Source organism: Ailuropoda melanoleuca, chromosome 2 (assembly GCF_002007445.2).
Source record: "Ailuropoda melanoleuca isolate Jingjing chromosome 2, ASM200744v2, whole genome shotgun sequence".
NCBI lineage: Eukaryota > Metazoa > Chordata > Mammalia > Carnivora > Ursidae > Ailuropoda > Ailuropoda melanoleuca.
Window position 1 is genome coordinate 109474135 of NC_048219.1, and position 27692 is coordinate 109501826.

A 27692-nucleotide genomic window follows, 5' to 3' on the forward strand; every position below is an offset into this window, starting at 1 on the left:
GTAAGGTGGTGCCAGAGTATAGGGAAGGGCTCCCTAAGAAAGTGACTTAAGATAGGAGGAGCGAGAAGGAATTACTTTGGCCATAGGAGGTAGAGCATGTGATTTGGCTCAAGGGCTAGTACATGTGACTGCCCAGGTATGGCAGGGAACTTGGAGCATTGGAGGAACGGAAGGATGGCCAACATGATGGCAGAGCAGTGAGTGAATGTGGGTGGCCCCGGTGATCAGATACAAAGGGGGTGGGAAGCGGCCAGATCAGGTAGGCACTTGCATGTCATGTTAAAACTTTTTCTTTGTTTTGAGAAGAGTGGGAAGCTACTGATGAGCTGTTAGCATGGAAATGCCATATAGATAATAAGCTGCACCCAATGTGGTACAAATTTGCATTATCAAATGATATAGTATGTCTGTAATATGGAGAAAGAATTGATGCCAGGGCTGTAGTGGGGTGGGGCAGTACCTGCTAGAAGACCAGTCAAGAGGCTGCCCCTCTCACTCATACAAGAAAAGGTGGTGGTTGGGCGAGGGTGGTGACAGTGGGGATAAAGAACATGGACAGATTGGATTGATGCTTAGGAAGTAAAACTGATGGGTGATTGATTGGATTTGCTCCCTTTTAAATAGAATCCTTAGGATGCTCATTAGGCTATATAGGATAAATAGGTATTTCTAGTGTTTCTAGATAGAAAATAATATTGTAATTGTGTCATGGTACTGCTCTTTCTCAGGTATTTTTTCAAATCAGTAACTTGGAAGTTATTTTTCAGATGACAAGAGTCTCAAGTAGTCTTAAAAGTGCTGTTTCAAAACTGAAATAATTATTCTTTTTAGAAGAAAAAATTGGATGAACTAGATGTTTTGTCCATCCAAACGTAGCTTCTGTTTTGTTCTCTCTTGCTTGTTCACCAGGAATATCTGCTTCTAGAGAGATGTATTGAGAAGTGGATCTACTCCATGTAACTGTTACAGAATTGAAATTACTAAGAAAAAAATATCATCTCAAGTATACGCTAATGCAATTTTTGTCACAGGCAAAATTCTTGAATTGCTTAATGATAAATAAAATGGATGCCACCCTACCCTTTTGCTTCATGTATTTTTAAAGCTTATCTACGTAGTCCCACCATCGTCGTTTTTCCAGTGAACCTCTAAGACAACAGTAAGAAAGGCCTTCTTTATCAAGCCCAACATGTATTGATTATTCACTGTGGAAATAGCACTTTATTCTTTTTTTCGAGGGGGAGGAGCACAGCTTAAAAATTTCAGCCTCCCAAGTACCTGTTCCAGTTTGCTTCCTGTGAAGTAGAAAGCAAACAAATTTCTGGCCCTCTTCAAGTTTAGTCACTGCCCAAGTGGCCAATGAGCTACAGGAGAAAGTCCTGCAGAAGGACATTGTGTGGGACTCAGCTTCACTCTGTTTCCGGCGTCCTCTTCATCGCCTTTTCCACTTAACTGATACCAAACAGCTGAGTAAATGATTTTCTTCTGCTTCTCCAGGGAATCTAGAGGGCTTAGCTGAAGCATTTATTGTAAGTAAAGTCAAAGTTGAGTGGAGCCATATTTATGGGATGAGAACACCCCATAAATATCCGTTGACAGATATCAGAGCCCCAGGAGTTCCGGGGCCATACCCAAGCCATGCCATTGAGCTGAGACCAACGCACGGGAGAAGGGCTTTAGGCAGGAGAGGAGTGGCTGTGCCCTGAGCCCCTCACACCAGCTGTGCTCAGAAAAGGCCCTCTTCTAAATATAGTATATCTAATGGGCATTGCAAGGCTTCATTTGCTCGAGAGATATGGCTGCTGGAAGTAGTTAAATTGTAGTTGTCATGGAGCAGGCACGGAGTAGACAGACCTGGAGAGTCCAATGTCAGGGCTCCTGAGCTGCTTACCTGGTTTATCTTTTATTTAGTTATTTATTTTTAGAGTGGGGGGGTGTGGGGGAACGGGAAGAGGGAGAGAGAGAACCTTAAGCAGGCTCCACACTTAGTACGGAGCCTGACGCAGGGCTGATCTCACGACCCTGAAATTGTGATCTGAGCCAAAATTGAGTTGGACACCTAACTAACTGAGCCACCCAGGCACCCCAAGAGCTGTTTACCTGGAGCAAGTTCTTTGACTTCAGGCTTTGATGGTCTCCTCTAGCAAAGCAGAAAAATATCAATGATATACATGTGGGATTGGGAAGATGGTAGGTGTTCAAAAAGTTTTTATTACTATTATTTGCTAGAGTTATTCTAGGGACACATAATTCCTTACTGGTGCTGAGGCTTCATTTGTGCTCTAATCTCCTGACCCCTGCTGGTTCTTTATGTTCCTGAACAGTAGCTTAGTCCATGTTCTCAAGCATGCAAAGGCAGGAAGGATCCCGTTTCGCATAAGTTGTGAAGGGCCCCAGGGAAGGCTCCAGGTGTGGGAGACTGAAAACTATCAGCATTCACAGGAAGTTAGTTGCTTGTGCTATATGTGTCTTTATGTAATTTCTACTTGTTTTTATATTTTTCCTCCTTTCCCTTCCCCACATCTTGGATCACAACCATTTATGGAATCCTTATTCTTCCCTTGCAGTCTTAGGATGTTACAATAGAAGCTAGCATGATATAGTGTAAAGATCACAGGACTGGGTGTCTGGAATAGAATTCTCCGTCCCATTTCTGCTCCAAATGACTGTGTGACCTTGGGCAGCTCATTGGATTGTCTGGGCTTCTTTTTCTCTTCCAAAAACTGTGGGCTGTCACATTACCTGGAATTCCATTCCCACGTTTGAGGCAGTTAGCAGGCCGTAGGTTTTAGTGATCTGAAAGGACCCACTTTATGTCAGAATGCAGTGAAGAATATGAGGCTTGAGATTTCCTTTTAGGGTTCAGAATTTTTAGAAAGTAGAATTCAAACCAGAAATATTGATAAACAAGTTTTAAAAGGTGGTTTTTCTGTCTCTGTGGTGTTTGCATTAGCTGATGAGTCCTTCGGATATATTTCTAATCTGCTTTGCTGTCAAGCTACTTTTAATGGATGTTCTAGCCACTGGCAACTAATAATTTGTAATAATAAATGATAAGTAACAGAGGCATTTTGCTTTTCAGTCAGAGGCATCTGTCCACGAAGATGAAATGGACTTAGGACGTGCTGTTAGGTGTCAAACAAAAACACAATCATACAGAAAGAGCCTGGAATGTTAGTAACAATGCTTATGCTTTCTGGAAGTGTAAATATTCAATCCGAATGCTCTGTGGTGTCCTTGCATGGAATCATAAACTGTCTTCAAAAGTAAATCTTTGTACCTATGAAAATGAAGTTACATTCAGTAGCTCTGCACTGTTGCTGTTAAAATTTTCTGAGGAGTTTTATTGGAATACTTCAGCACACATATCCTCAGACCACAAATATGTTTTGAAAATAGTTTTAGTTTTAATAAAGAATTTTTTTTTGGTTCTTGTAAAAAGGGCAATGTAGTTTTTAAAATAAAATACATTATGGTTTAAATTTTTTCTCATTTAAAGTTTTTTTCCATGTTTTTACATTTTCCATGTTGTGTTTCCTTTGATATCCAATGCATAGCTCAGTTATACATACACATAAAATATGTATACTATTTATATATATAATGAACAGGTTTTCTCTGTGAGTTTAGGAAGTACTGCATGGCTTTGAGCCTCTACTGCTAGTAGGAGTTACTAATTAACAGGATAGATTCAGAAATGTAGACTTGAAAATGGCCCTCTCTTCTGGCTTCTGTCAGTGTCCCTCTGCCTCCAGTGGTCCTCTCAATTTCTGGTTTGCTGCTTCAGGTCTAATGAGCTCCAGGAACCAAAACGTTACAATTGTTCAACTGTGTAGCAAGTAAGTGTAGATACACCTGAAGGAGAGACCCAAGTGTCCTCTTCAGGAGCAAATTGGCATTACATTTAGCACACAGATTTTGTAAGAGATACTATGTGTCTCATTTATTTTTATATTTCCAGAGTCTAATACACTACTTGCCAAGTAGTAGCTAGTGAGTAATTGTTATTTTAGTGAATGAATGCTCAGATGCTACTCTTTTCTCATTCCTTGGGTTCTCTGATATATTTTAGAAAGTGAGATTCTTAGATATTTGTCCACTGTGCAAGGGAAGCATTACTTTAATTACTCCTCTGTTGATGTGAAGGCTTTTTAAGACGCGAAAGCTACTACATAAATTTCAAGCTATTTCTTGGAGGTGAGGCATCTTACCAGTTAGTGTTGTTTTATTTCACATTTGGTTATGTTGAGGTTTATGAGTGCTTTGGTATAGTAATTATCCACAAATAATTTGGTTAAGATATTAAAGCTTTGCATTGACATTCCTGTCATTCCTCAACCCCATTGCCCAAGTTAAAAATAAAGCAATGTCAGGATAATAAAAGCTGTGGTTGAAAAAAAATGCATAGTAAAATAAACATCTTTTCCTATTGGATGAACGGCATTGTCAGGTTTGCTGCCTCAAACAGTGGCAAATGCTGTGTGAAAGCCAGAATGTGTTTATTCTCTCTGACCACTTGAGTTCCCTTTTTCCTTTGCTGTAGGCATTTTCATGAATGGCACACCTGAAATTCAGGCACCCAGCAGGTAGGCTTCAATATGATGATTTAGATTGGGAGATACATTCATCTCAACTAATCCACTTAAGGGTAACTTAATTAGAATAAAATGTGCCAGCACTTTTCTGCTTCTAGGGGAATATTACATTAGAACATTCACATATTTGCACTTTCTGCAAAAACACAGGCAGAAAAAAAAAAAAACAAAAACAAAGAGGAATCACAGTCTTATATGTGAATGTGACCCAAGAATTCATCCATGCTACCCTTTCATGTCCAGAGATTTTACTTCTAAACCAAAATGTTAATGTGTTAATTAAAACTGATGTGATTTAAAAGATTTAGCAGTTTATTCCAAAGTAACTGGGCTTATTGCACAGAAAAGGTAGTAACTTGCAGGCGGATGATGTTTTTATATAATGTTGGTCCAGGTAAACAAGTACTGAATCATTATTCCTATTATACCACTGAAATATTTTCTGAGAATGTAACACAGCATGAGTTTTAGACTCGTACTATGTCTAATTAAACTTTCAATCCTTTACTGGTTCACAATTTTGTTTTATTTGTATTACTTGAGACCTATTTTCAATTAAGAAATACCAAATGTGGAGCACCTGGGTGACTCAGTCAGTTAAGTGTCTCCTTCGGCTCAGGTCATGATCCCAGGGTCTTGGGATTGAGCCCCAAATCAGGTTCCCTGCTCAGTGGGGAGGCTACTTCTCCCTCTCCCTCTGTCCTTCCTCCCACTCATGCTCAGTCTCTCTCTGTCAAATAAATAAATAAATAAAATCTTTAAAAAAAAAAGAAATAGCAAATGATTGATGTTTAAAAGCTTACGTTTCTTTAGATTATTTATCTCAGATATATATTGTTACCATAATCTCATTTTATGTATGTGGAAAGTTTAAAGGTGATATTCATTTTCTTCATGCAACTGCTGAAAACTTTAATATGTTCTATTTCTCTACTTGTACAAGGGATACAAGATTTCTCAAACTGTAGTTCACATTTTACTTCAATATACATGTTTTCTGAAATGGCAAAATCCCTCAGGGCTATGTGATTTTCACTAGTGTGTGTGTTTAAAGTTCATAGGCAAACACAACTGAATAAATCATGGAACACATTTTCTCTGTATGCCTGAGAAATGCAAATTGTTATAGGTCAATTGCTGAGAGGTCTTGTCTCCCTCTTGTATATCTTGCTTGCAATTTATTTTTCATTTATTCCAAGCATACACAATTCACTTTATATTTGCTAGTTACTTACATGTTCAGTTGTCTGCAAAGTTTGCTTTTAACATGAGGAGAAACTATTCTCCCCTGACTGTGCCTTCCTAAATGTACTGACTAATGCTTATCAACATTTCCAGGGCTAGGAGGGGGAAATCATTGCTCATATACCACCTTGATTACTTGTACTCATTTTCAAAGGAATATTAACTAACAGATCAGAGAGATCATAGCTAAGCTAAGAAACAGATTTATCCACCTTGTGATGTTAGGATCACATATACCAATGCACACCCTGGAAGAGACTCTCCAAATGCAGGGCAAGAGCCCATGCTTAGAGTCTCACAGATCTGGAGTCCCATTCTAGTCTACCATGTACTAGCTGTGTAACCTTAGATGTGCTTTATAACTTCTCTGAGCTTCATTTCTCTAAATGATAAAATAAGCATTCTAGCCCCATGTCAGAGGACTGTTGTAAGGATAGGAAGGAACTGGGCAAATCACTAGTGGTGTATGACAAACCAGCTCTCAGTTTGTTTGTTTTTTTAATGTCTTGATTTGCCTTGATTTGTAGTGTGGTGTAAATACTCTCATCATGGTTGATTTCAAACTATGAATGATTTAAAAACCACCTGGTAAAATTCTTGAATATGTAACAGCTCTCTGGTACCATCCAAACCCAGCACAGCACAGCTAGCCCTTAACAAATGGTGATAATTACTTCCTAATAATTATATTTTGTCTTCCATTGATCTAAGAAAAATTTTACTGTTTGGTGCATTTCTATATAAATGGAAAATGTGAAAGCTAAGGGAAGAATAGTAATGTATAAGGTTTAAAATATTAATGATTTCAAATAACCAAAGAGAGCTACCTTAACAATTTTGAGAGTAGGTGAAAAACTTACAATAAGAAGGAAACATTTTAATAAGAAAATGTGTTAGTAAAATGCTTTAAAAGTAAGAATAAAGATCACTTTGTAAGATGTTCTAGATGAATTAAATTTAATATTAGCTTTTTTCAGATTGGTTAGAAATGGTTTGATTCTTCTGGTCTTACGTTCTTTACACAAAAAAGTCCTAAGGGGAAAATTGTGTGTATCTGATACCTTAACAAATAAAAGATAAGCAGACAGCCATTATTTAAAAACCTACTACTTTCAAAAAGAGCTTCTTTCAGTTTCATCCAGTAGCCATTTTATATTATTCAAAACTGATTTTAGATTTTAAAGTTTACTCTAAGGTTATATTTTTGGAAGTATTTCTTTACTGAGTAACCATGGCAGTTTTTTTTTTTCAATAATGAAAATTTGCATGCATAGTCTGACATGATGGACAAGGGATGGCGTACTTGAACTGAGATTGCTCCAGAACATCTGGACACATGAAGCCTATAAATGACTTTCATGTAGCAATGGACATCTCAATTTACAAAAAACAAAATTGTGGGTGATCGAGGAGAAAATCACCAGAATTGCGGGCAGTTGATGAGATCAGCTTGTGCTGAGAGTACCATTTTTTATGTGCATTTACTGTGCCACGAGCAGTCCGTGCTGGGACACCACACCTGGGAAATGTGTGGACAAACTCAAGGGCATTTCTGTGAGTGAAAGCTGACTTCCTCCAATGAAACTCCTCTGTCCGTTTCAGTAAGAGGAGGCTCCAGGATGGGGGCACTGAAAGGACATGAGGGTATTTTCTATGTTAATCTCACTTATAAAGTGACAGAGGCCACTGGCACGGTAGGTCTACATATCCAGACAAGGTTGTGAGGAAGAACTGGGTAGACTGTATGTCAGAACCCCAAAACTGATGTCTTGCTAAAGTGAGAGATCCTCACTGCAGCATGTGGCCGCAAAAGGAAATACCCATTTCTGCAGGGTTGTATATGTCTCTTCCTAAGTGCATGTGACTCTGTACACATTTCCTGTTCCTAGAGATATAATGGATGTGCATGAAAACATATTTCATGAAGTTTTGGGTGTTTGATCAGATTTGGGGAAAGAGGGAAAGGCTGCACCTTCTTTCTCTTACCTAAGTAAATTAAAAGGTTTCTCAGGGTGTGAATTGCCTTTATTATCACAACCTAGTGCAGGGGCAAAGGTTACATGGTTAAGCCCCTAAAGTTTTCTCAGGTTCATGTTACAATTAAGTACAGTGAAAGAGAAGAAAGTATTCTTTTCCCATTGACACAAAACGTGATTACTTGCCATCCTTATGAAACATATCGTCAGCCTTCTGGATGAGGCTGCGGGTTAGATACAAAACAATGTGAGAAACATCAAAGGATGCTCTTTTATCTGTCCATTTCTTTGTGGGACTCTTTCCCATGAAAACATATTCATTAATTAAAAGATTTGGTGTATTACAAACTAATGTTGGAAGCTTGATCCAGAGTCAGTACCTATGAGAAATCAAAGTATGTATATTTCAGGGATCTGAGGGGCAGAATTTTCATAAGCAGTTCAATGGTGCTGCTGCTGTTTTTAGTATATCCTCGCCCATCAGATATTTTGTTTCATGCAATTCACTCTGCAAGCAAAATCCAAAAGCGGGGACACCTATTTAACAAATGAAAGTATATTTTAGATACTTTGTCAGGTTATTTATTTTTTTAAACATATTTCTCTTCTGAGCCAACTGCAGTAGCAGTATTGAGCTGAAGGCTTGGAAACATGTAAAATCCTACTTTATTAAAATCCTGGGTTTAGGGCTTTTCTTTTGGATTGAAACATTGTCTAACTAGAAAGTATTAATATTGAGTTAGATATATAGGCTTTGGAACATAATGACTATAATGATACCTATCATTTATTAAGTGTGTACTGGCACCACATTGTGAAAGGGCACTTATAAAGTGACAGAGGCCACTGGCATTGTACCACTGAACTCAGACCAGACCTGCAAGTCAGTGCTTTTATTCTGTCTCTTACGTAGTTAAGGACACAAAGGCTTAGAAAGTGGAAGTAACTCGTCCAAGTTGACCTCGCTGGTAAGAGACGGAGTGGGGATTTCAACAAAGGCAAACTGATGCAGCGTCCACACTCTGAACGACCAGATTATATTGTCCCCTCGAACCCATAATTTCGTACTGGTTGTGTTGGGAAGTGGGCAAATTGACCCATTTTTGTGTGGATGGCGGCATGGGATCTCTGAGTAATTAACGCCCTTGTCTTTTGCCCGTAGGCCCCTGGGGAAGGTGTACGGGAGACTGTGGACCGGGTGGAGTGCAGAGTCGCGCACTGTGGTGTTTCCACTTGGAAGGGTGGACGAGTCACCTGTCTAACTGCGATGAGAACAGCAGGCCTCCAAAGGAACGAAGCTGCTTCCGGGTGTGTGACTGGCACAGCGACCTCTTCCAGTGGGAGGTCTCTGACTGGCACCACTGCGTGCTTGTTCCTTCCAGCCCTGGCCCAGCCAAGCCTCGGACCGCAGAGTGCGTGACGGCGCAGCATGGGCTGCAGCACCGGACTGTGCGCTGTATTCAGAAGTTGAACAGAACCAGGGTTGTAAATGAAATATGTGAACACTTTGCCCCTCAGCCCTCCACAGAACAAGCTTGCCTCATTCCCTGCCCCCAGGACTGTGTTGTATCCGAGTTCTCACCGTGGTCCGAGTGTAGCAAGGGCTGTGAGAAGCGATTGCAGCACAGGACCCGGGCGGCCATCGCTCCCCCTCTCTATGGCGGGACTCAGTGTCCCAATCTGACGGAGTCCAGAGCCTGCGACACTCCCATTTCCTGTCCTCTTGGTGAAGAGGAATATACTTTTAGCCTTAAAGTAGGACCATGGAGTAAATGTAGACTGCCTCATCTTAAAGAAATTAACCTAAGCGGAAGAACTGCTCTGGATTTTAGCTCTGATTCCAAGGAACGAGTCGCCTTTCGACCTCAAAGTTACAAGCCGCATCCCCTTTCCAAGCCCTGGGACTTAGAGATAGGTTATCAAACCCGGCAGGTCTGGTGCACCAGAAGTGATGGAAAAAATGCTATGTTAAGGTAAGGAGGACTTCAAGTGTTTTTATCTTTGATTCACCTATATATTTTGCAATGTAATTTTATAAGGTTTGTTTATGATTCCCTACAAAAGGAAAGTTATAACCAGGTTGGGATTTGGATTTTTAGAAGTTTCATTGGAGAAGTTTTCAATTTCAATTATGAATATTTCAGAGTATAGACCAGGCAGAGCTCTGAATTCTTGCAATTAGTAGTGCAACTATATAGGATAAAGCATATATTACCAAGGTTTATCAAGCTATCAACCAGTTTACAAAAATATTTTATCATTTTTCATAATATTCAGGTTTTTTATTTGTTTTTGTTTACTTTTGTTTTCATGAGTAAGAAGGTTCTCTAACATTTTAGTTGTAGATTTTTTTTTTATAGTAGTAATAATAGCAGTAAGTTAATCCAAGAATACTTTCTTTGGCATTGATTTGAAAAAAAATATTACCTTGTTCAGCAACAAACAGAATTACAAGCCTATAGAGGGAATGGACTACAACTTTTAAAAGGGATAGTTTAGGCTTAAAAATTATTTGTAACTGTTTTACTTTCAGTTCTAATACCAAAAAAATCATGACCTAAGTATATAGAAATATGTTCAAAGTTGTATTTGTTTAATTTTCCCCCAGAAGGTCTTAAATGGAAACACTGGTATATTACCAAGTTTTTCCAAATTTAAATGCCTTTCACTAGTACTTAAATTACAAAACAGTGAAACACTTGTCCCTAGAATTAATCATTATCATGAGTTACTGTTTTCTTGGAATCCACAGCTGGCTGGGAGAGGCTCAAAAGACTACCTCTGCTATTCAAGAACAAAGTAATGTGATGATTGTTTTTTGTTTTTGTTTTTTGTTTTTTTTATTTGACTTCACAAATGAGCATATTTTATCTTTGATGCTTCATTCTGATTTATGCCATAGGCAATTGGCAAGTCCATTGAAGAGTGATTTTCTGTCTTTTATTGCCTGCCTCTGTGAAGCCCAAAAGATTAAGCAGATGATTTGGGTGAATATTGTTTGAATGTGTATGTGGAATTCTGTAAAGACATTGTTTTCTTAATATTCCAGAGAGTGTTTTCATTTTTAGCTTGCTTGTTTTTGCTATGTTGTTGTTGTTTTTAATTAAGAGACTTTATTTTTTAGAGAGGTTTTCGATTTACAGAAAAATCGAGTGGAAAATAGTTTCCATATACCTTTTCATTACTCCCCTCCACACGTACAATTTCATACATACATCTTGCATCAGTGTAGTGTACTCGTTACAATTCATGAGCCATATCAATGTAATACTATCGTCCATAGTTTACATTAGAATTCACTGTGTTGTCCATTCTGTGGGTTTGGCCAAATGTATAATGATATGTATCTGTCATTACTGTATCATATAGAATAGTTTCACTGCCCTGAAAATCTGTGCTCCTCTTATTGATCTCACCTTTCCTCCTCCCAGTTCTGGTCCCTGACGTTCAATGATCTTTTCACTGGTTGCATAGTTTTATCTTGTCCGGAGTGTTGTATAGTTGGGATGATACAGTAGTTAGCCTTTTCTTATTGGCTTCTTTTGCTTAGCAATATGCATTTAAAGTTCCTCCACCTGTATCCATGGCTTGATAGCTCAGTTCTTTTTATCACTGGATAGTATTTGTTGGTTTACAAACTACCCCCACCCCCACCCCTTATACACAGGGCAGGGAGAGACCAAAGAAAGAGGAGACCACTCCAGATTGGTAGATGACATTTTAATAATCAAGAGAACTTACTTATGGGGCTTGTTTTAAGTGGCTGCAAAATGAGTAGATGTCTGTACCCACCTGCCAAATCTTAAAAGTTTATATAGAAGCCTTCATGGGGCTTCATCTAGATGGTCTCAAAACACGTTACTCCCTTAAGGCTATGTCCTTGGAGAGGCTCCCACTGTGTGCAGGGCATATATTCCAAGGATAAGGGAGGCAGTGAGGAGCCTCCAGTTGCCCAGGTCCTGCGCAAGGTCAACTGGTAGTCATATCCTCTTGATTACCTCCTCCACCAGTATTCCATTGTATGGCTATATCACAATTTGTTACCCATTCACCTGTTGAAGGACATCTTGGTTGCTTCCAAGTTTGGAAGCTATAAATAAAGTTTCTATAAACATTCATCTGCAGATTTTTGTGTGAACATACGTTTTCAACTCATTTGGAAAAATACCAGTGGGCACATTCCTGTATTTTGTGGTAAGAGTTTGTTTAGTTTTGTTAGAAACTGCCAAACTGTCTTCCAAAGTGGCTGGATCATTTTGCATTCCCACCAGCGATAAATGAGAGTTCCTATTGCTTCACATTCTGGCCAGCATTTGCTATTGTCAGTGTTTTGGATTTTGGCCATTTTTTAATAGGTGTGTAGTGGTATCTTGTTTTAATTTGTAATTCTTTAATCACATATGATGTTCAGCATCTTTTCATATGCTTAGTTACCATCTGTTTATCTTCCTTGGTGTGAGAGGTCCAGATCTTTTGCCTATTTTTTGAGTTGTTTTCTTATGGATGAGTTTTACAAATTCTTTTTATATTTTGGATACCAGTCCTTTATCAGATATGTGTTTTGAAAATATTTCCTTCCAACTGATGGCCTGTCTTTTCATTCTCTCAAAAGTGTCTTTCACAGAGAAGTTTTTTTTGTTTTTGTTTTTTTTAATCTTAATGAAGTCCAATTTATCAGTATTTCTTTTGTGAACTATTTTTTGGTGTTCCATCTAAAACAAGTTCTTTAAACCTAAGATCAACTAGGTTGATCCTATACTGTTTTCTAGGGGTTTTATAGTTTTACATTTTACATTTAGGTCTATGATCCAGTCTAATTCTTGTGAAAGGATAAGGTAGATGTCTGAATTCTTTTTTTTTTTTTTTTTTTTTTTTTTTTTTTTTTTGCGTGTGGATATTCAGGTTTTATAGTATCATCTGTTAAAAAGACTCTCCTTTCTCTTGAATTGCCTTTGCTCCTTTGTTAAATAAAGATTATTTGACTGTATTTATGTGAATCTATTTCTGGGCTTTCTGTCTTTATTCCATTGATTTATTTATCTATTTGCCAGTGAAACAATGTCTTAAATACTGAAGCTCTATAGTAGTCTTGAAGTTGGGTAGTGTCAGTCCTCTGAATTGTTCTTTTTAAATATTGTATTGACTGTTCTGGGCCTTTTGTTTTTCCATATAAACTTTAGAATCAGTTTTTTCAATAAACAAAATAATTTGCTGAGATTTTGATTGGGATTATTTGTAGTGTATGGAGCAATTTGCAAAGAAATAATATCTTGATAATATTGAGACTTCCCCTCCATGTACCTGGAATATTTCTCCATTTATGCATCTTTGATTTCTTCATTGGCATTTTATACTTTTTATCATGTAAATCTTATACATATTTTATTAGATTGATACATAAGTATTTCATATTTTTGGTGCTAATATAAATGCATTGTGTTTTTAATTTCAAGTTCTAATTTTTTCTTGCTAGTGTATAAAAAAGCAATTGACTTTTATATATTAATCTTGTATTCTGCACCCTTTCATAATCACTTACTAGTTCCAGGACTTTGTGTTGTTACTGTTGATGAAGATTCTTTGGGATTCTCTGTGTAGACAAGCATATCATTTGTGGGCAAAGAAAGTCTTATTTCTTCCTTTCCAATTTGCACTCCTTTCATGTCCTTTTCTTGTCTTACTGTATTATCTAGGACTTTCAGTATGATGTCAAATAGGAGTGATGAGGATGGACATCCTTGTCTTGCTCCTGATCTTAGCAAGAAAGCATCCGGTTTCTCACAATTAAGAATGATGCTAGTCGTAGGTTTTTTGTGGATATTCTTTTTTTTTAAATATTTATTTATTTGAGAGCTTGAGAGAGCAGGAGTGTATGCGTGAGTGCAAGCAGGGGGGAGGGGCAGAGGGAGAAAAACTCAGGCAGAACCTGTCAGGGGGCTCAAACTCAAGACCCTGAGATCATGACCTCAGCTGAAATCAAGAGTTGGATACTCAGTCGACTGAGCCACCCAGGCAACCCATGGATATTCTTTATCATGTGGAAGAACTACCTCTATATTCCTAGTTTGCTGAGAATTTTTGTCATGCATTGGTGTTGGTTTTTTAAAAGTGCTTTTTCTGTATGTATAGATATGATTGTGTAATTTTACCTTAGCCTGTAGATATGTTAGATTGTGTTAATTCATTTTTGATTGTTGAACCAGCTTTGCATACCTGGAATAAATTGCATTTGGGTATAAGGTAGTATTTTTTTTTATGTGTTGTTGGGTATTATTTGTTAATATTTTGTTGAGGATTTTTGCACATATGTTTATAGGAGATATTGGTATTAGTCTTCTTTTCTTATGTCTTTGCATGATTTTTGGTAATAGGGTAATGCTGGCCTCATGAATGAATGGGGAAATGTGTACTCTGCTTTGGTTTTCTGAAATAAATTATAGCAAATTAGTATAGCTTTTTTCTTCACTGTTTGGTAGAATTCACAGTTGACCCATTGGGACCTAGTGTTTTCTGGTTTGGCAGTTTATTAATTATTGACTCAATTTCTTTAATATATGTACACCTATTCCTATTAAAGATTTTTCCTTGTGTGAGTTTTAGCAGGTTGTATATTTCAAGGAATTGATCCATTTGTGTAATTTATCAAATTTGTAGGCACAGATTTGTTCATCATATTCCTTTATTATCCTTTCAATGTCCATGAGATCGTTTTTGATGACCTCTCTTTTATTACTGATATTAGTACTTTGTGTCTTATTCTTCTTCTTCTTTTTTTTAATCTAGTTAACCTGGCTAGAGGCATATCAGTTTTACTGATTGTTTTTGAGAACCAGCTTCTGGTATCAGATATTTCTCTACCGATTTTATGCTTTCAATTTTGTTGATCTCAGTTCTAATTTTTATTATTTTCTTTTGCCTACTTTGGATTTAATTTGCTCTTCTTTTTCTAGTTTTCTAAGGTAGCTTAGGTTATTGCTTTTAGGTATTTTCTTTTTTCTCTACTATGTGAATTCAGTGCCATAAATTTCTTTCTAATCATTGCTTCCACTACATCCCACAAATTTTAATAAGCTGCATTTTTATTTTCGCTCAATTCCAAATATTGTTTAACTTCTCCTGTGACTTCTTCTTTGACCCATGTGTAATTTCAAAGGGTGGTGTTTAATCTCCAAGTATTTGGGGATTATCTAGCCATCTTTCTGTTACTGGTCTTTGGTTTAATTCTGTTGTGTCCTCAGAGTATACTTCATATGATTTCTGTTCTTTTAAATTTGTTAAGGTGTGTTTTATGGCCTGGAAATGTGGTCTATCTTGGTGAATGTTCTGTGTAAGGTTAAGAACAATGTGTCTTCTGCTATTGTTAGATAAAGTATTCTATAAGTGTCAATTATACCCAGTTGATTGATGGTGCTGTTTGGTTCAACTATGTCCTTACTGATTTTCTGCCTGCTGTATCTGTCCATTACTGATTGAGGGGTATTGAAGTCTCCAGCTGTAATAGGGGAGTCATCTATTTTTCTTTGCAGTTCTATGGGTTTTTGCCTCACATATTTTGATGTTCTGTTGGTCGGTTCATACACATCAAGGATTGGTATATCTTCTTGGAGAATTGACCCCTTTGTTGTTATGTAATGTCTCTCCCTATCCCTAACAGTTTCCTTTTTCTGAATTCTGATTTGTCTGAAACTAATATAACTACTCCAGCTTTCTTTTAGATTACTTTTAGCATGCTATGTATTTCTCTATCTCCTTACATTTTAATCTACCTATGTCTTTAAAGTGGGTTTCTTGTAGATAATATAAGTTGGGTCTTGGGTCTTGTTGATTTATCCACTCTCATAGTCTCAGTCTTTTAATTGATATATTTTTAACATTGACATTTAAAATGATTATTTATATAATTGGATTAATATCTATTACATTTATTGTTTATTGCCCTGTTCTTTGTTCCTCTTTTTGACTTCCTTTTTTTTTTCATCTCTGACTTTAATTGAACATTTTATATTATGCCATTTTGTCTCCTCTCTTGGCATATCAATTATAGTCTCTTTTCTTTACCTTTTTCAGTGGTCACCCTAGAGTTTTCAGTGTAAATTTACAACTAATCCAAGTTCACTTTCAAATAAAACATACCACTTCATACATAGTGCAAGTGTCTTGTAACAGAATATTCCCAGTCCCTTTTCCCCATCCCTTATAACACTGCTGTCATTAATTTCACTTACCAATAACCCATAATTATTCAATACATTGTTGTTATAATTCTGAGCAAATTATTATCTATTACCTTCAATTTTTCCTTCTTCAACAGTTCTTCTTTATTTATGGAGTTCCAAGTTTCTGACCTGAATCATTTTCTTCACTCTGAAGAACTTCTTTTTAACATTTCTTTCAAGGCAGGTCTATTGATGACAACTTTCCTAAATTTTTGTTTGAGGAAGTCTTTATTTCTCTACTTTTGAAAGATAATTTGACTGGATATAGAATTTATGTTGGTGGGTGTTTTTCTTCCAACACTCTACTCTGTTTTTGTTTGAACAGTTTTTAAAAATAAATTGATACAATTCTTATCCTTGCTCCTCTATAGCCAAGATGTTTCTACTTTCCACTCCAATTCCCCATCCCCAGCTTTTTTTTCAAGATATTCTCTATCTTTGATTTTCTGTTTTGAATATTGTATGCTCTGGTGTAGGGTTTTTGGGGTTTTTTTTTGTTTTTTTTTCTTTTTTAAAAAAGTTTATCCTGTACTTTATGTTCCCTGAGTTTCCTGAATCTTTGGTTGTCTGTTATTAATTTTGAAAATTTCTCACTCATAATTACTTCAAATATTCCTTTTTTCCTCTTTTCTTTTCTTTCTTTTACTTCTGGTATTCCTAGTACATGGATGTTACATTATTTGCAGTTGTCCTGTAGTTTTTGATATTCTGTTTTGTTTTTTCATTTTTTTTCTCCTTTATGTTTCAATTTTGGAAGTTTCTATTGACACTTTTCCAAGCTAAGTGATTCTTTCCTTAACTATGTCCAGTTTATTGATGAACCCATCAAAGGGCATTCTATATGTCTGTTTTAATGTTTTCAACTTCTGTCATTCCCTTTTGATTCTTTAATAGAATTTCCATCTCTCAGGGGCGCCTGGGTGGCACAGCGGTTAAGCGTCTGCCTTCGGCTCAGGGCGTGATCCCGGCGTTATGGGATCGAGACCCATGTCAGGCTCCCACTATGAGCCTGCTTCTTCCTCTCCCACTCCCCCTGCTTGTGTTCCCTCTCTCGCTGGCTGTCTCTATCTTTGTCAAATAAATAAATAAAATCTTAAAAAAAAAGAATTTCCATCTCTCTGTTCATAAGATGAATATAGCATTGCATATTGTAAATTTTTTTATGTTAGAGCTTTTAGCATATTAATCAGGGCTGTTTTAAATTACCAGTATGGTAATGCCAAAATTTTTGCTATATGTGAGTTTCTTTCTTTTTTTTTAAATTTTAATGTTTTTTATTATATTATGTTAGTCTCAATCTGATGATTGCTCTGTCTTTTTCAAATTGTGTTCTTTGTCTTTTAGTATGCTTTGTATTCTTTGGTTGAAAGCTAGACCCGGTGTACTAGGTAAAAGGAACTGAGATAAACAGACATTGAGTATGAGATTTTGTATTTATTTGACTGTGTTTGCTGTAGTTATAGGGGTGAAAGGCTAAAATTTTCTGCTGCTATCCTTGTTATATTTTTTCTCCTTTTTCCCTTTTGTTTTTGGGTTTCCTTAGAGAGTTCTTCCTAATTAAGGTCTGGTACATGACGTTTGTTTTATTATAATTCTCCGTTATTGAGCTGGAGCCTCATTAATGTTATGTTGAATTTGGGGGAGAGGGGAAATGTTTTATAGTCCTATGATTTGGTCTTAATCTTTTATTGAACCTGTTCTCCCAGGATGTGGACTTTAAAAATGCTTCTCCCACCTCACAAGTTTTTCCTTCCCACTTAGGTAATATGGGAATGCTGGAGGGGGCTGGAGTTGGGTATTTTCTTACCCCAGATCAGTTAGGCTCTGGTAAAATCCCATTTGGTTAGGCTTTGGTAAAATAGTTACTTTTGGGGATGGGCCTTTTAAAGATGAGTTTTCTGGGTATACTTCAGAATGACTACTTTTCCACTCCCCTTGATGGGAGCATGAGAAGATTTTTCTTTATTGTGAGAACTTGGTCAGACTTCTGGAGGTGCAACTCATGAAAATACAGGATTTCTAGTAGGACTGGGCACTCCTGAAGTTTTTTAACTGTAAAGCTCATCTGCACCAACACCACCACCAATTTGTTAATCACAGTTTAAGTTTTCCTACCCTGTAGAGGCTCCAGTTGCTGTTCTGGAATGCTCCCAGTAAGTTTTGATTCTCCATAGCCACCTGTTTGTCTCTCCACTTTTTGGGACAGTCATCAGTCCCATGACTACATTCTCTGATGAACTGAAGAAAAGTTGTTGATTTTTCATTTGTTTAGCTTTTTTCTCTCATTTTGATGACCGCAACGACACTGCTTAGATGCTGGAATAGAAACCAGAAGTCACCATGTTCTCTTTTGAGTTCCAGGCAGTATATTGAATGAAAACAACTTTTTAAAAAACATTATCTCATGAAATTTATACTATTTATTTCATTGAGTCATCAAAGAATTATGAGATGACTCACATACTATCATAAAATGTTTAGTTCTTAGGAAAATATGGTGGTAAGTGGCAACATTTCTGTTTCTCTACCTTCTACCACAATGTGCAGAAACATTACCCTTGACATCTTTGAGGTCACATTGTTGACAATGTTGTCTAATTTTTATCTAACCTGATGGATCATGTGGGCATAGTCCACCAGAATTTTTACTAAAGTGTTTCAAATCCATCTCTGCAAAGTACACATTTTTTCCCTTTTTTGTGGATCTGATACATTGAAGAAAACACTGTTATTGTTGCGTCTGTTGACTTCTAGGATGAACTGTAAGTTTCCCTTAATCAGTAAAAATTGTCCTAAATGATGGATTCCTTTTATGCCAAACTTATATCTACCTTTACGTTGCTTTCCTTTCAGTGGTCTCTGTAAGGACAGAGGACCTCTGTAAGGACTGTAGGGACAAGTGGCATTTTGTTCCCCTTGTTTTGATTTTGGCAATGGCTGGTTGTCGTATAATTTAGAATAGGATGCTTCCATAATGGAAGCTTCTGCTTGTGCCATGCTGGAAAGTCACTTTCACAATCTAGGACACCATAGAGGTTTAATTAATGTCCTTTACTCATTCTCTCATTGATTACTGTTAACTTTTGATAATCACCTCAAGCAATTTTCCCTTCACACTTATATTTGCAGTGTGGTAGTCAATTGTATTACTCTTGGTGCCCTCTGCTCCCTCATCATTGATTTGCCTATTTTGTTTAAAGATCTTTTGTTTTTAGGGGCACCTGGGTGGCTCAGTCGTTAGGCGTCTGCCTTCGGCTCAGGGCATGATCCCGGCGTTCTGGGATCGAGCCCCACATCAGGCTCCTCCACTGGGAGCCTGCTTCTTCCTCTCCCACTCCCCCTGCTTGTGTGCCCTCTCTCGCTGGCTGTCTCTCTCTCTCTGCCAAATAAATAAATAAAATCTTTAGGGAAAAAAAAGATCTTTTGTTTTTAATTGCCTCTTTGCATACCCTATTTTTTTTCTTTTATTTTGATGGGAGTATCTCTGTGGTTCCATTATTACATTTTTAAATAGATGTCCCACAGCCTGTTCATTTTTTTTTCAGTTATCAGTGATGCTGTTATTGAACCTTTACAATTCCTAACTTAGTGAAATAAGGTGTCTTCTTTATTCAGTTTTTGGTTTTGTTTTACTTTATTTCTTTTTTTGCTGTTGAAGTAGAAGTGCGCCCGAATTAAGAAATCTGAATTTGGAGTAGGCAGCTGTTTATATGAGTAAAAAAGTGATTTATATTTATTATTCTGGTGAATAAAATTCAAATAAATGGGCTTTATTTTTATTGTAATATAGAGAAACATTTGGCAGGGGCCATCTTTAAGAGCTGTGAGCATTTGGTACATGTTAACTGTACTTTAAGTTCTCAGGCCTCTATGCTTAAATAAATACTCTGTGATTTCCCTTGAAAAGAATTCCTGAAAGGTAATAAATTTTGACTACAAAAAGAATCCTATCACTAAAGCTCAAATCTTATTGTTACTTTGCTTTTTTTTATCTCTACTACCAGAGTAGATTTAGAAAGGAATTTCCTATTCTTATCCCTTTCAAAACATAAACAAATGCTGACCCTGAATATAAAATTATTTTCATAAATTGGTTTTTGAAAGTGGTAGAGAATATTTTGTTGCTTTTGTTGTGTTCTTGGGGATGAGAATAGAGAACTTTCTTTCCTGTTTTTTCTTTTCAGTTTACTTTCAGTTTTGGGTTTTGTTTTCCTCTTCTCATATGTATTGACTTAATTTTATTTTTAAAATATATTGAACATTAACATATTTCTGAAATCAAAAGTATACATAAAGTTACTGGGAGGAGCATTACTCCCTCTTGTATATCTTTATCCTGTGTCTCCTACGTTTTGTAGATAATTGGTGTTCTTCTTTTCTACTTTATCCTTCTATCTTTCTTTATGTTTTCTCATTTTCATTTCTCCCTTACAGAGTAGCACACTGTATAATCTCTTTTGCATTTTCACCTAATATTATTTTCTACAAATTGCTCCATGTCAGTAATTCAAGATCGCCCTCATGCTTTCTTTTTTACTGTTGTATACTACTTCATTGAGTGTACACTATCGCTTATTTGAACAGATTCCTATGCTTAGACGTCTAGGTTTATAATATTTTGCAATACAAATAATTCTTCAATAACTTTGCTCATATATTTTGATATTGTTGGAGGTATTTCTTCAGGATAAATTCCTAGAAGTACGATTGCTGGGAAAAGAATAAATATATATGTTCGTTTAGATATTGCCACATTCTTTATGGGAGTGATGCCATCTTGCATTACCATCAACAAACTTACAAAGAGAGTATATTGTCAAGCTTTTGAACTTTTTCCTAATCTGGAATGTGAGAAATGGTATTGTAATAGGATTTTAATTTGCATTTCTCTTGCTATGTATGAATTTGAGTATTTACCCATATATTTAATAGGGTCCATATTTATAGACCATTTTGTGACTTGTCTGTTCATGTTGCTTGCCTATATTTCTATAGGCAGTTTTATCTCTGCTTTCATTTTCAGATGTTTGTAGTTAGAGTCCTGTATCTGTAATATATGTTCTTCTATTCTCTCAGTTGGCACTCTGTGTTTTGACTTTGTTTACAGTGATTTTAGTTATGCAAAAGTTTAATATATTTTTTACATAGTCAGATTGATAGGTATATTGCATTTGGAATTTTAGTCATGATTAGAAAACTTTTCCATGCCCAGTTTAGATGTACCCATGATTTCTCTTAGTGCAAGCATAGTTTTATTTTTTACATTTGAATTTTGCGTCAATTTAGACTCTGTTCCTGTGTGTGATGTGAGAAATGGATTTAATTTTATCTTTTTCCAGAAGTCTTTCCAGTATATTTTCCGTTTATAAAAGACTCACTCTTTGATCCTGTAATTGAGAGAATATCTTTGTCACATATCACCTTTCTATGTGTAGTTGGATTTCTTACTGGGGTCGTATTCTATTTTAGTTGTCTATTTATTTATTTAAAAGATTTTATTTATTTGAGAGAGCAAATGAGTAAGAGAGAAAGCACAGGAGCAGGAGAAGAGGGAGAGGGAGAAGCAGACTTCCCACTGAGCAGGGAGCCCAGTGCTGAGCTCCATCCCAGGACCCTGGGATCACGACCTGAGCTGAAGGCAGATGCTTAACCAACTGAGCCACCCAGACACCCCTTAGTTGTCTATTTATGAGCCAGTCCCCAACTATTTTAATTAGAAAGGCTTTGCCAATATAATTCAATATCTGATAGGGCTAGTTCCTCCTCATAATTGTTCTTTTTCTGTATTTCTTTACTATTGCTTACAAAATTTATGATCAACTTGTCCAGCTCAATAAAATAAGCTCATTGGAATTTTTGTGATTAAATAAAATTTATAAATTAACTTAGAAAGAAATAATACCTTGGTGTCAAGACATCCTAACAAAAAACAAGGGTTATCTTTTCCTTGGTTTCAAGTCTATTTGTGTGTGTATTTGAGATATTTTATAGTTTTATTTATAGGGATCTTGAACATTTCTTAAGTTGTTTCCCTAAGTTTTATATTTTTGTTGGTGTTATAGTTGGTGTTTTTGTCATCCATTACACTCTCTAAGTGGTTAATCCAAAATGCTATTGATGTATGTATGTTAATTTTATGACTTGGAGCTTGCTGAGTTCTTTTATTAAATGAGTCATTTTTTATCATTTATCTTCTGGTGCTTTTCAAATATACTGTCATGTTATCAGCAAATAGAGATAGTTTTGTATATTCTTTTCTCATTCTCATGCCTTTGTTTTCTCTGGTTTAATGTACTGAATGCAGAAAAATCTTAAATAGCCGTGAAGATAGTGCATATTCTTACCTTTCTCAAATCTCATTGACAGTGCTTCCAGGATTTCCCCATTACATAAGATTTTGTTTTTAAGATTGAGGTGTTTATCAGTTTTCTATCAACATTGTAACGAATTAGTGGCTTAAAACAACACATTTATTATTCTGTGGTCCTGGAGGTCAGAAGTCTGAAATGGATCTCACTGGAATGAAGTCAGGTTGTGAGCAGGCTGCAATCATTCTGGAGGCTCTGGCAGGGAGTTTCCTTACCTTTTCTAGCTTACCAAGACCAATTGAGTTCTTTGGCTGGAGGTGTAGTTTCTTCAGATCTTTTTCTGAGATTTCTCTGACCCTCACCCCATGCATCTCTCTTTTACTTACAAGGAAACTTGTTTATACATTGGGCCCACCAGGCTAACCCAGCATAATCTCCCCATCTGGAAATCCTTAATTTAGTCATCTCAGCAGAGTATCTTTTGTCATTTAAAGGAACATATGCACACATTTGGGGGACTGAGGCATGGACTTCTTTGGGGGGAGAGGCATATCCTGCCTGTCACAAGGGGTGTGCACGTGTGTGTGTGTGTGTATTCAATTATATTAAGGAAGTAGCCATCCACTCCTCTTTTTTGTCAAGAGTTTGTATTAGAATGAATATTAAATTATGTTGAAGGCCTTTTTTAGTATCTTTAAAGATAAACATATAAACATAAGATTTTTTTCTTTGAATCTATTAATTAAGGTGAATTAATTAAGGTGAATCAGTATATTTTCCAATATTGAGCCATTTTTGCATTTGTAACCCATACTTCACTTTGTGGTTTTCTTCTTTTTGCTCTGTATGCCAAGTTGAGATATGACAATGCTTACTTCATAATAATAATAATAATATGGAAGTTTCCCTTCATTTTCTATGTTCTAAACAATTTATATAGCTTTGAGACTCTCTGGTCACTAAAGGTGTAGTAGGATTTCTTTGTGAAAACAGCTAGACCTGATAGTTTATCGTGTTATTTCTTTGAATATTGTCTCTATTTTTTTCTGTGGACACTGGTCTGTTCAAACCGGGAATAGTTTCGATAGGCTATATTGTTAAGATAAATGACTCATTTCCTCTAGATTTCCAAATTTACTTGCATAGATGTATCACCTGTATAGAATTATTTACCCTGTGTCATTTTCTATTTTTATATATCTGTCCTTTCTCTCTTCAATTACTATTTAAAATAGTGGTTTGTCTTTTGGTTGTTTTTTAAACAAAACAAGATTTTGGATTATGAATTTGATCTACTGTTGTTATGTTCCCGGCTTCATTAGTTTTTTGTTTTGTTTTGTTTTGTTTTTGGTATGATGCTGACTTATATTTGTAAGATTCTTTTTATATTTAAAAGTACTTTCTTTTTATAATTTTTATTTTGTCATATTAGTCACCACACAGTATACCCCCAGTTTTTGATGCAATGTTCCATGATTCATTATTTGCATCTAACACCCAGTACACCATGCAATATGTGCCCTTCTTAATACCCATCACTGGCCTATCCCAGTCCCTCACCCCCCTCCCCCCTCCCCTCTGAAGCCCTCAGTTTGCTTCATTAGTTTTGACATTTTTCTTCATTATTAACTTCTTTATGCTTCCTTGCATTTTTTTTTGTTCTTTTTCTAAGAAAGGTTTTTAGATAGGATATTTAATTAATTTATGTTAATCACTGTGGTATTCTATTTTATAGAACCTACTGATATTTTCTTCATGTTGTAATCTATAAGTGATCTTTATGAATGGTCTCTTTGCACTTAAGAAGAAGGTTTATCCTCTATTATTGGTGTGAGTTTGTATGTACCTTACTAATTATACAATTTAGGTTTTTAGTATCTTATTTTTTGTCCACTTGTCCTCACTTAGACTAAAAACAATTGTTAAATTCTGTATTATTAACATTTCTATCTGTTTCTCTTGCATCTTCTGTTTTTTTTCTGTGCACAGTTGCTTGTATTATTTGGCACGTAGATATTAAAAACTGTTATATCTTCACTGTGGAATGTAGCTTTTCACATTATGAAGTATCCTTATCTGACTCTTCTCATCGTTTTTGGCTAATGTTACTTTATCTGATACGAGGGTTGCAACACATGCATTCTTACTGTTTCCATTTGACTACTAAATCTTAGTTTATCCCTTTATTTTTAGCCTTTTTGAATCACCACATTTTTAAGTATGTCGCATATTCACCAGCAGAATGGAGTTGGGTTTCACTTTATGAGTCACTGTAAACATTAAATTTCTTTTAACAGATGAACTAACCTTCACATTTGTTGATATGACTGCTGATATGGCTTGTCTCAATCCCATCATCTTACGTTGAGTTATAGTGTATATCATTCATATTTACGACGCGTCTTTTTTTTGGAGTATACGTTTTGCTTTTAAATTTAGTTTTGGTATTTAGGAAAGCTTGTATTTTTTATTTTAGGGACTATCTTCATATGAACTCTTCTTATAGTGTCTTTTCCTCCCCTTTATCTAACCTAATCTATTACTATGTGCTATGTTAGTTTTAAATGACTCTTACCTATTACCTGTGATCTTATTCTAGTTTCCCATTTTTCTCTTTCTTATCCTTCCATATTTTTGGTGAATTCTTTCTATTTGCCAGAACAAATAATGTTTACATGTTATTCTTCTACCCATGACTCCACCCTCATTGTTGCTTAGTGTTACAGTTACATCTATGAAATGCTTACGCTCGGTCCTTTAGCCAAATTGTCTTTGGTGGGATGCAGTTCACCATGCAGTAGATTACTGTGGAAAGTCACAGTAAAAAGTATTTCCTGAATATCACGCATTAAAAACTATTTGAAGGCCAATTTAGCAGGATATAATATACTTGGTTCACATTTTCTCTTTACCTTTCTTGAAAATTCACTGCAGCCTTGATCTGTGTGTTGTTTCCGAGAACTCTGTTGCCAGTTTATTTTTTTGGTATTTGTTAGTTATTTCATCTTTTCGTCAGATTAGTTTCCTTTATCTTTAAAATCTAATAGTTTCACTAATATGTATCTCAGGGTTGATTGTTCTGGGTCAGATTTCCTTAGTATCTGGTGGGTCCTTTCAATGTGTAGATTCTGGTCTTCTTTTATTTTTGGAACGTGTTTTTAAAATTACATTTTTATTTTTTATTATATATATATATATATATATATATAAATTTTTATTATATTATGTTAGTCACCATACAGTACATCCCTGGTTTTTGATGTAAAGTTCGACATTTCATTAGTTGCATATAACACCCAGTGCACCATGCAATACGTGCCCTCCTTACTACCCATCACCAGCCTATCCCATGCCCCCCGCCCCGAAGCCCTCAGTTTGTTTCTCAGAGTCCATAGTCTCTCATGCTTCATTCCCCCTTCTAATTAAGAGTGGTTTGTCCTATCGTATTTTTCCCCCCCAGGAACATCTGATGTGTTGGACCATCCTCCCTATTTTCCACTTCCCTTTTTTATTCTACTTTCTTGGACCCACTTTACTTCTATCTTTATCTCATCTTATTTCTTTTTGTTTTTTCCTAGTTTTTTTTCAGCACCCTGTATTTTTTGTTAATTTGAATCTGTTCTTTCTTGGGCATCTGTGATTCGGTATTCATTTTTTTAAATGATCTTTTCTTCTATTTTTTTTTCCTGAGTTCAATCAATTCTCATTTTATTTCTTCTTGTTTTGTTTTGTTTTTCCCTTTGCCCATTGTGCTCTTAGCTTCTGTATTTCTCATCCAAGGTAGGTTTTTAAAATATGTCCACATGTTTATTTGAGGATATTACTGCAATTTCATGTGTTATGTTACAGTATTTTCTCAGCTTCATTGTTTGTGCAGAGGAGACTTCTCACCAGAAGAAAGTCTTTTACATTTTCTGATTTTTCCTTATGGTTTGAATGGTTGTAGTCTGCTTTTTTTCTGTTCTTACTTATTTCTTGAACACAATGTCTATTTCAAAAACATCTTTTTCTGTCAGTTTTGCCCTCTTTTGTGAAGTCTCATTTACCATGTTGTTGCCAGTGATAGTGGTGGGGGAAGACTGGTATATCTTGTTTCACCTTTGTTTCTGTAGGATCCCTTATTTACCCCCCCCCATTTCCTTCCTTCCCTTTATGGCCTCATCTCTAAGTCCTACCAGCCATTTTCTCTCTATATGATTCCCCCGCCCAGGAATGCTTCTCCAAGGCTGCCACTTCCAGGCCCACATACTTTCCGGGCCCTTCTCTGCATCTACATCTGAGCTACTGAGTTCTGACCTGTGTTCTGTATATTGAACTTACTGGTAAACTTTCTTCTTCTGGAAATGATTTGTCAGTCCTTCATCTAAGACTTTTACTTCTCTTAGTCTTTTTCACGGACTCTCTTTGGGATGTTCCTCCCCACTTTCCGTAACCAGTAGGTTGAATTTGTTAGGTGGTCAGTGAAGTATTCTGTTAGAACTTTTTTACTTACATATAATTCAAAGGGGTGCGTGTGTGTTTGTGTGTGTTTATGTTCTCTGCCTGTAGCAATGGTGAACACAAGGGTCATGTGTGGTTTGATTTGTTCTTGTTACTGACCGTTTTTTGGTACAATAGTGGTGGGAGAAATTCAGCATCAGGCAGCTGTCAGTGTGCACACATGATCATAAATATGTACTAACATATCATTCTTAGTATTCTAAGAAATTTGGAGAAAATAAAATCTATTCTATTTTGGGACTAGCACCACATTTTAAATCTGTGTTGAATAGTGTTTTCTAGTAACAGGAAATGATCACAGTACTAAAATCATTGCATTTTAATATAATATAACTCTTAAGGATATTCCTTCTACAAATTTCTCATTGTATCTGTGTGTTTATCTTTATGTTTATAGCACAATTTCTTCATCTCACCCAAGCAACTGAACAACGTATTTAAAATACAATTCACATTGTTATTTTAGCGTTAGTGCATGATGTTAGCTTTATTACCTATTGAAAAGTTGAAAATCATATAAATAAAAATAAGAAATTAAGAGGAAACTTTTTGGGTCAGGAGGGAATGGGATGACATACTCAAAATATTTAAAGGAAAAAAGATGTCAACTAAGAATTCTATACCTGATAAAGCTGTTATTCAGAAATGAAGAAGGGATAACAACTTTCTCATACAAACAAGAGCTGAGAGAGTTTATTACCGCCAAATCTGCCTTACAAGGATTGCTAAGGGGAATTCTTTGAGCGGAAGTAAGAAACACTAATTAACATCATGAAAACATTTAAGAAGAAAGAAGCAAAAAAAAAACCACATAAAACACTGGTAATGATAAATATATAGTCATAGATTTTG

The 27692-nt window shown here is 36.0% G+C and overlaps 1 protein-coding gene across 1 annotated transcript in view; it reads left to right on the top strand.

The window, feature by feature from the left end:
* Nucleotides 1-27692, top strand: part of THSD7B (thrombospondin type 1 domain containing 7B) — an 848738-nt gene that overhangs the window by 267610 nt on the left and 553436 nt on the right. The window contains 1 exon segment of the mRNA XM_034654492.1: nucleotides 8979-9789. Coding sequence (XP_034510383.1) covers nucleotides 8979-9789 — 811 coding nt within the window.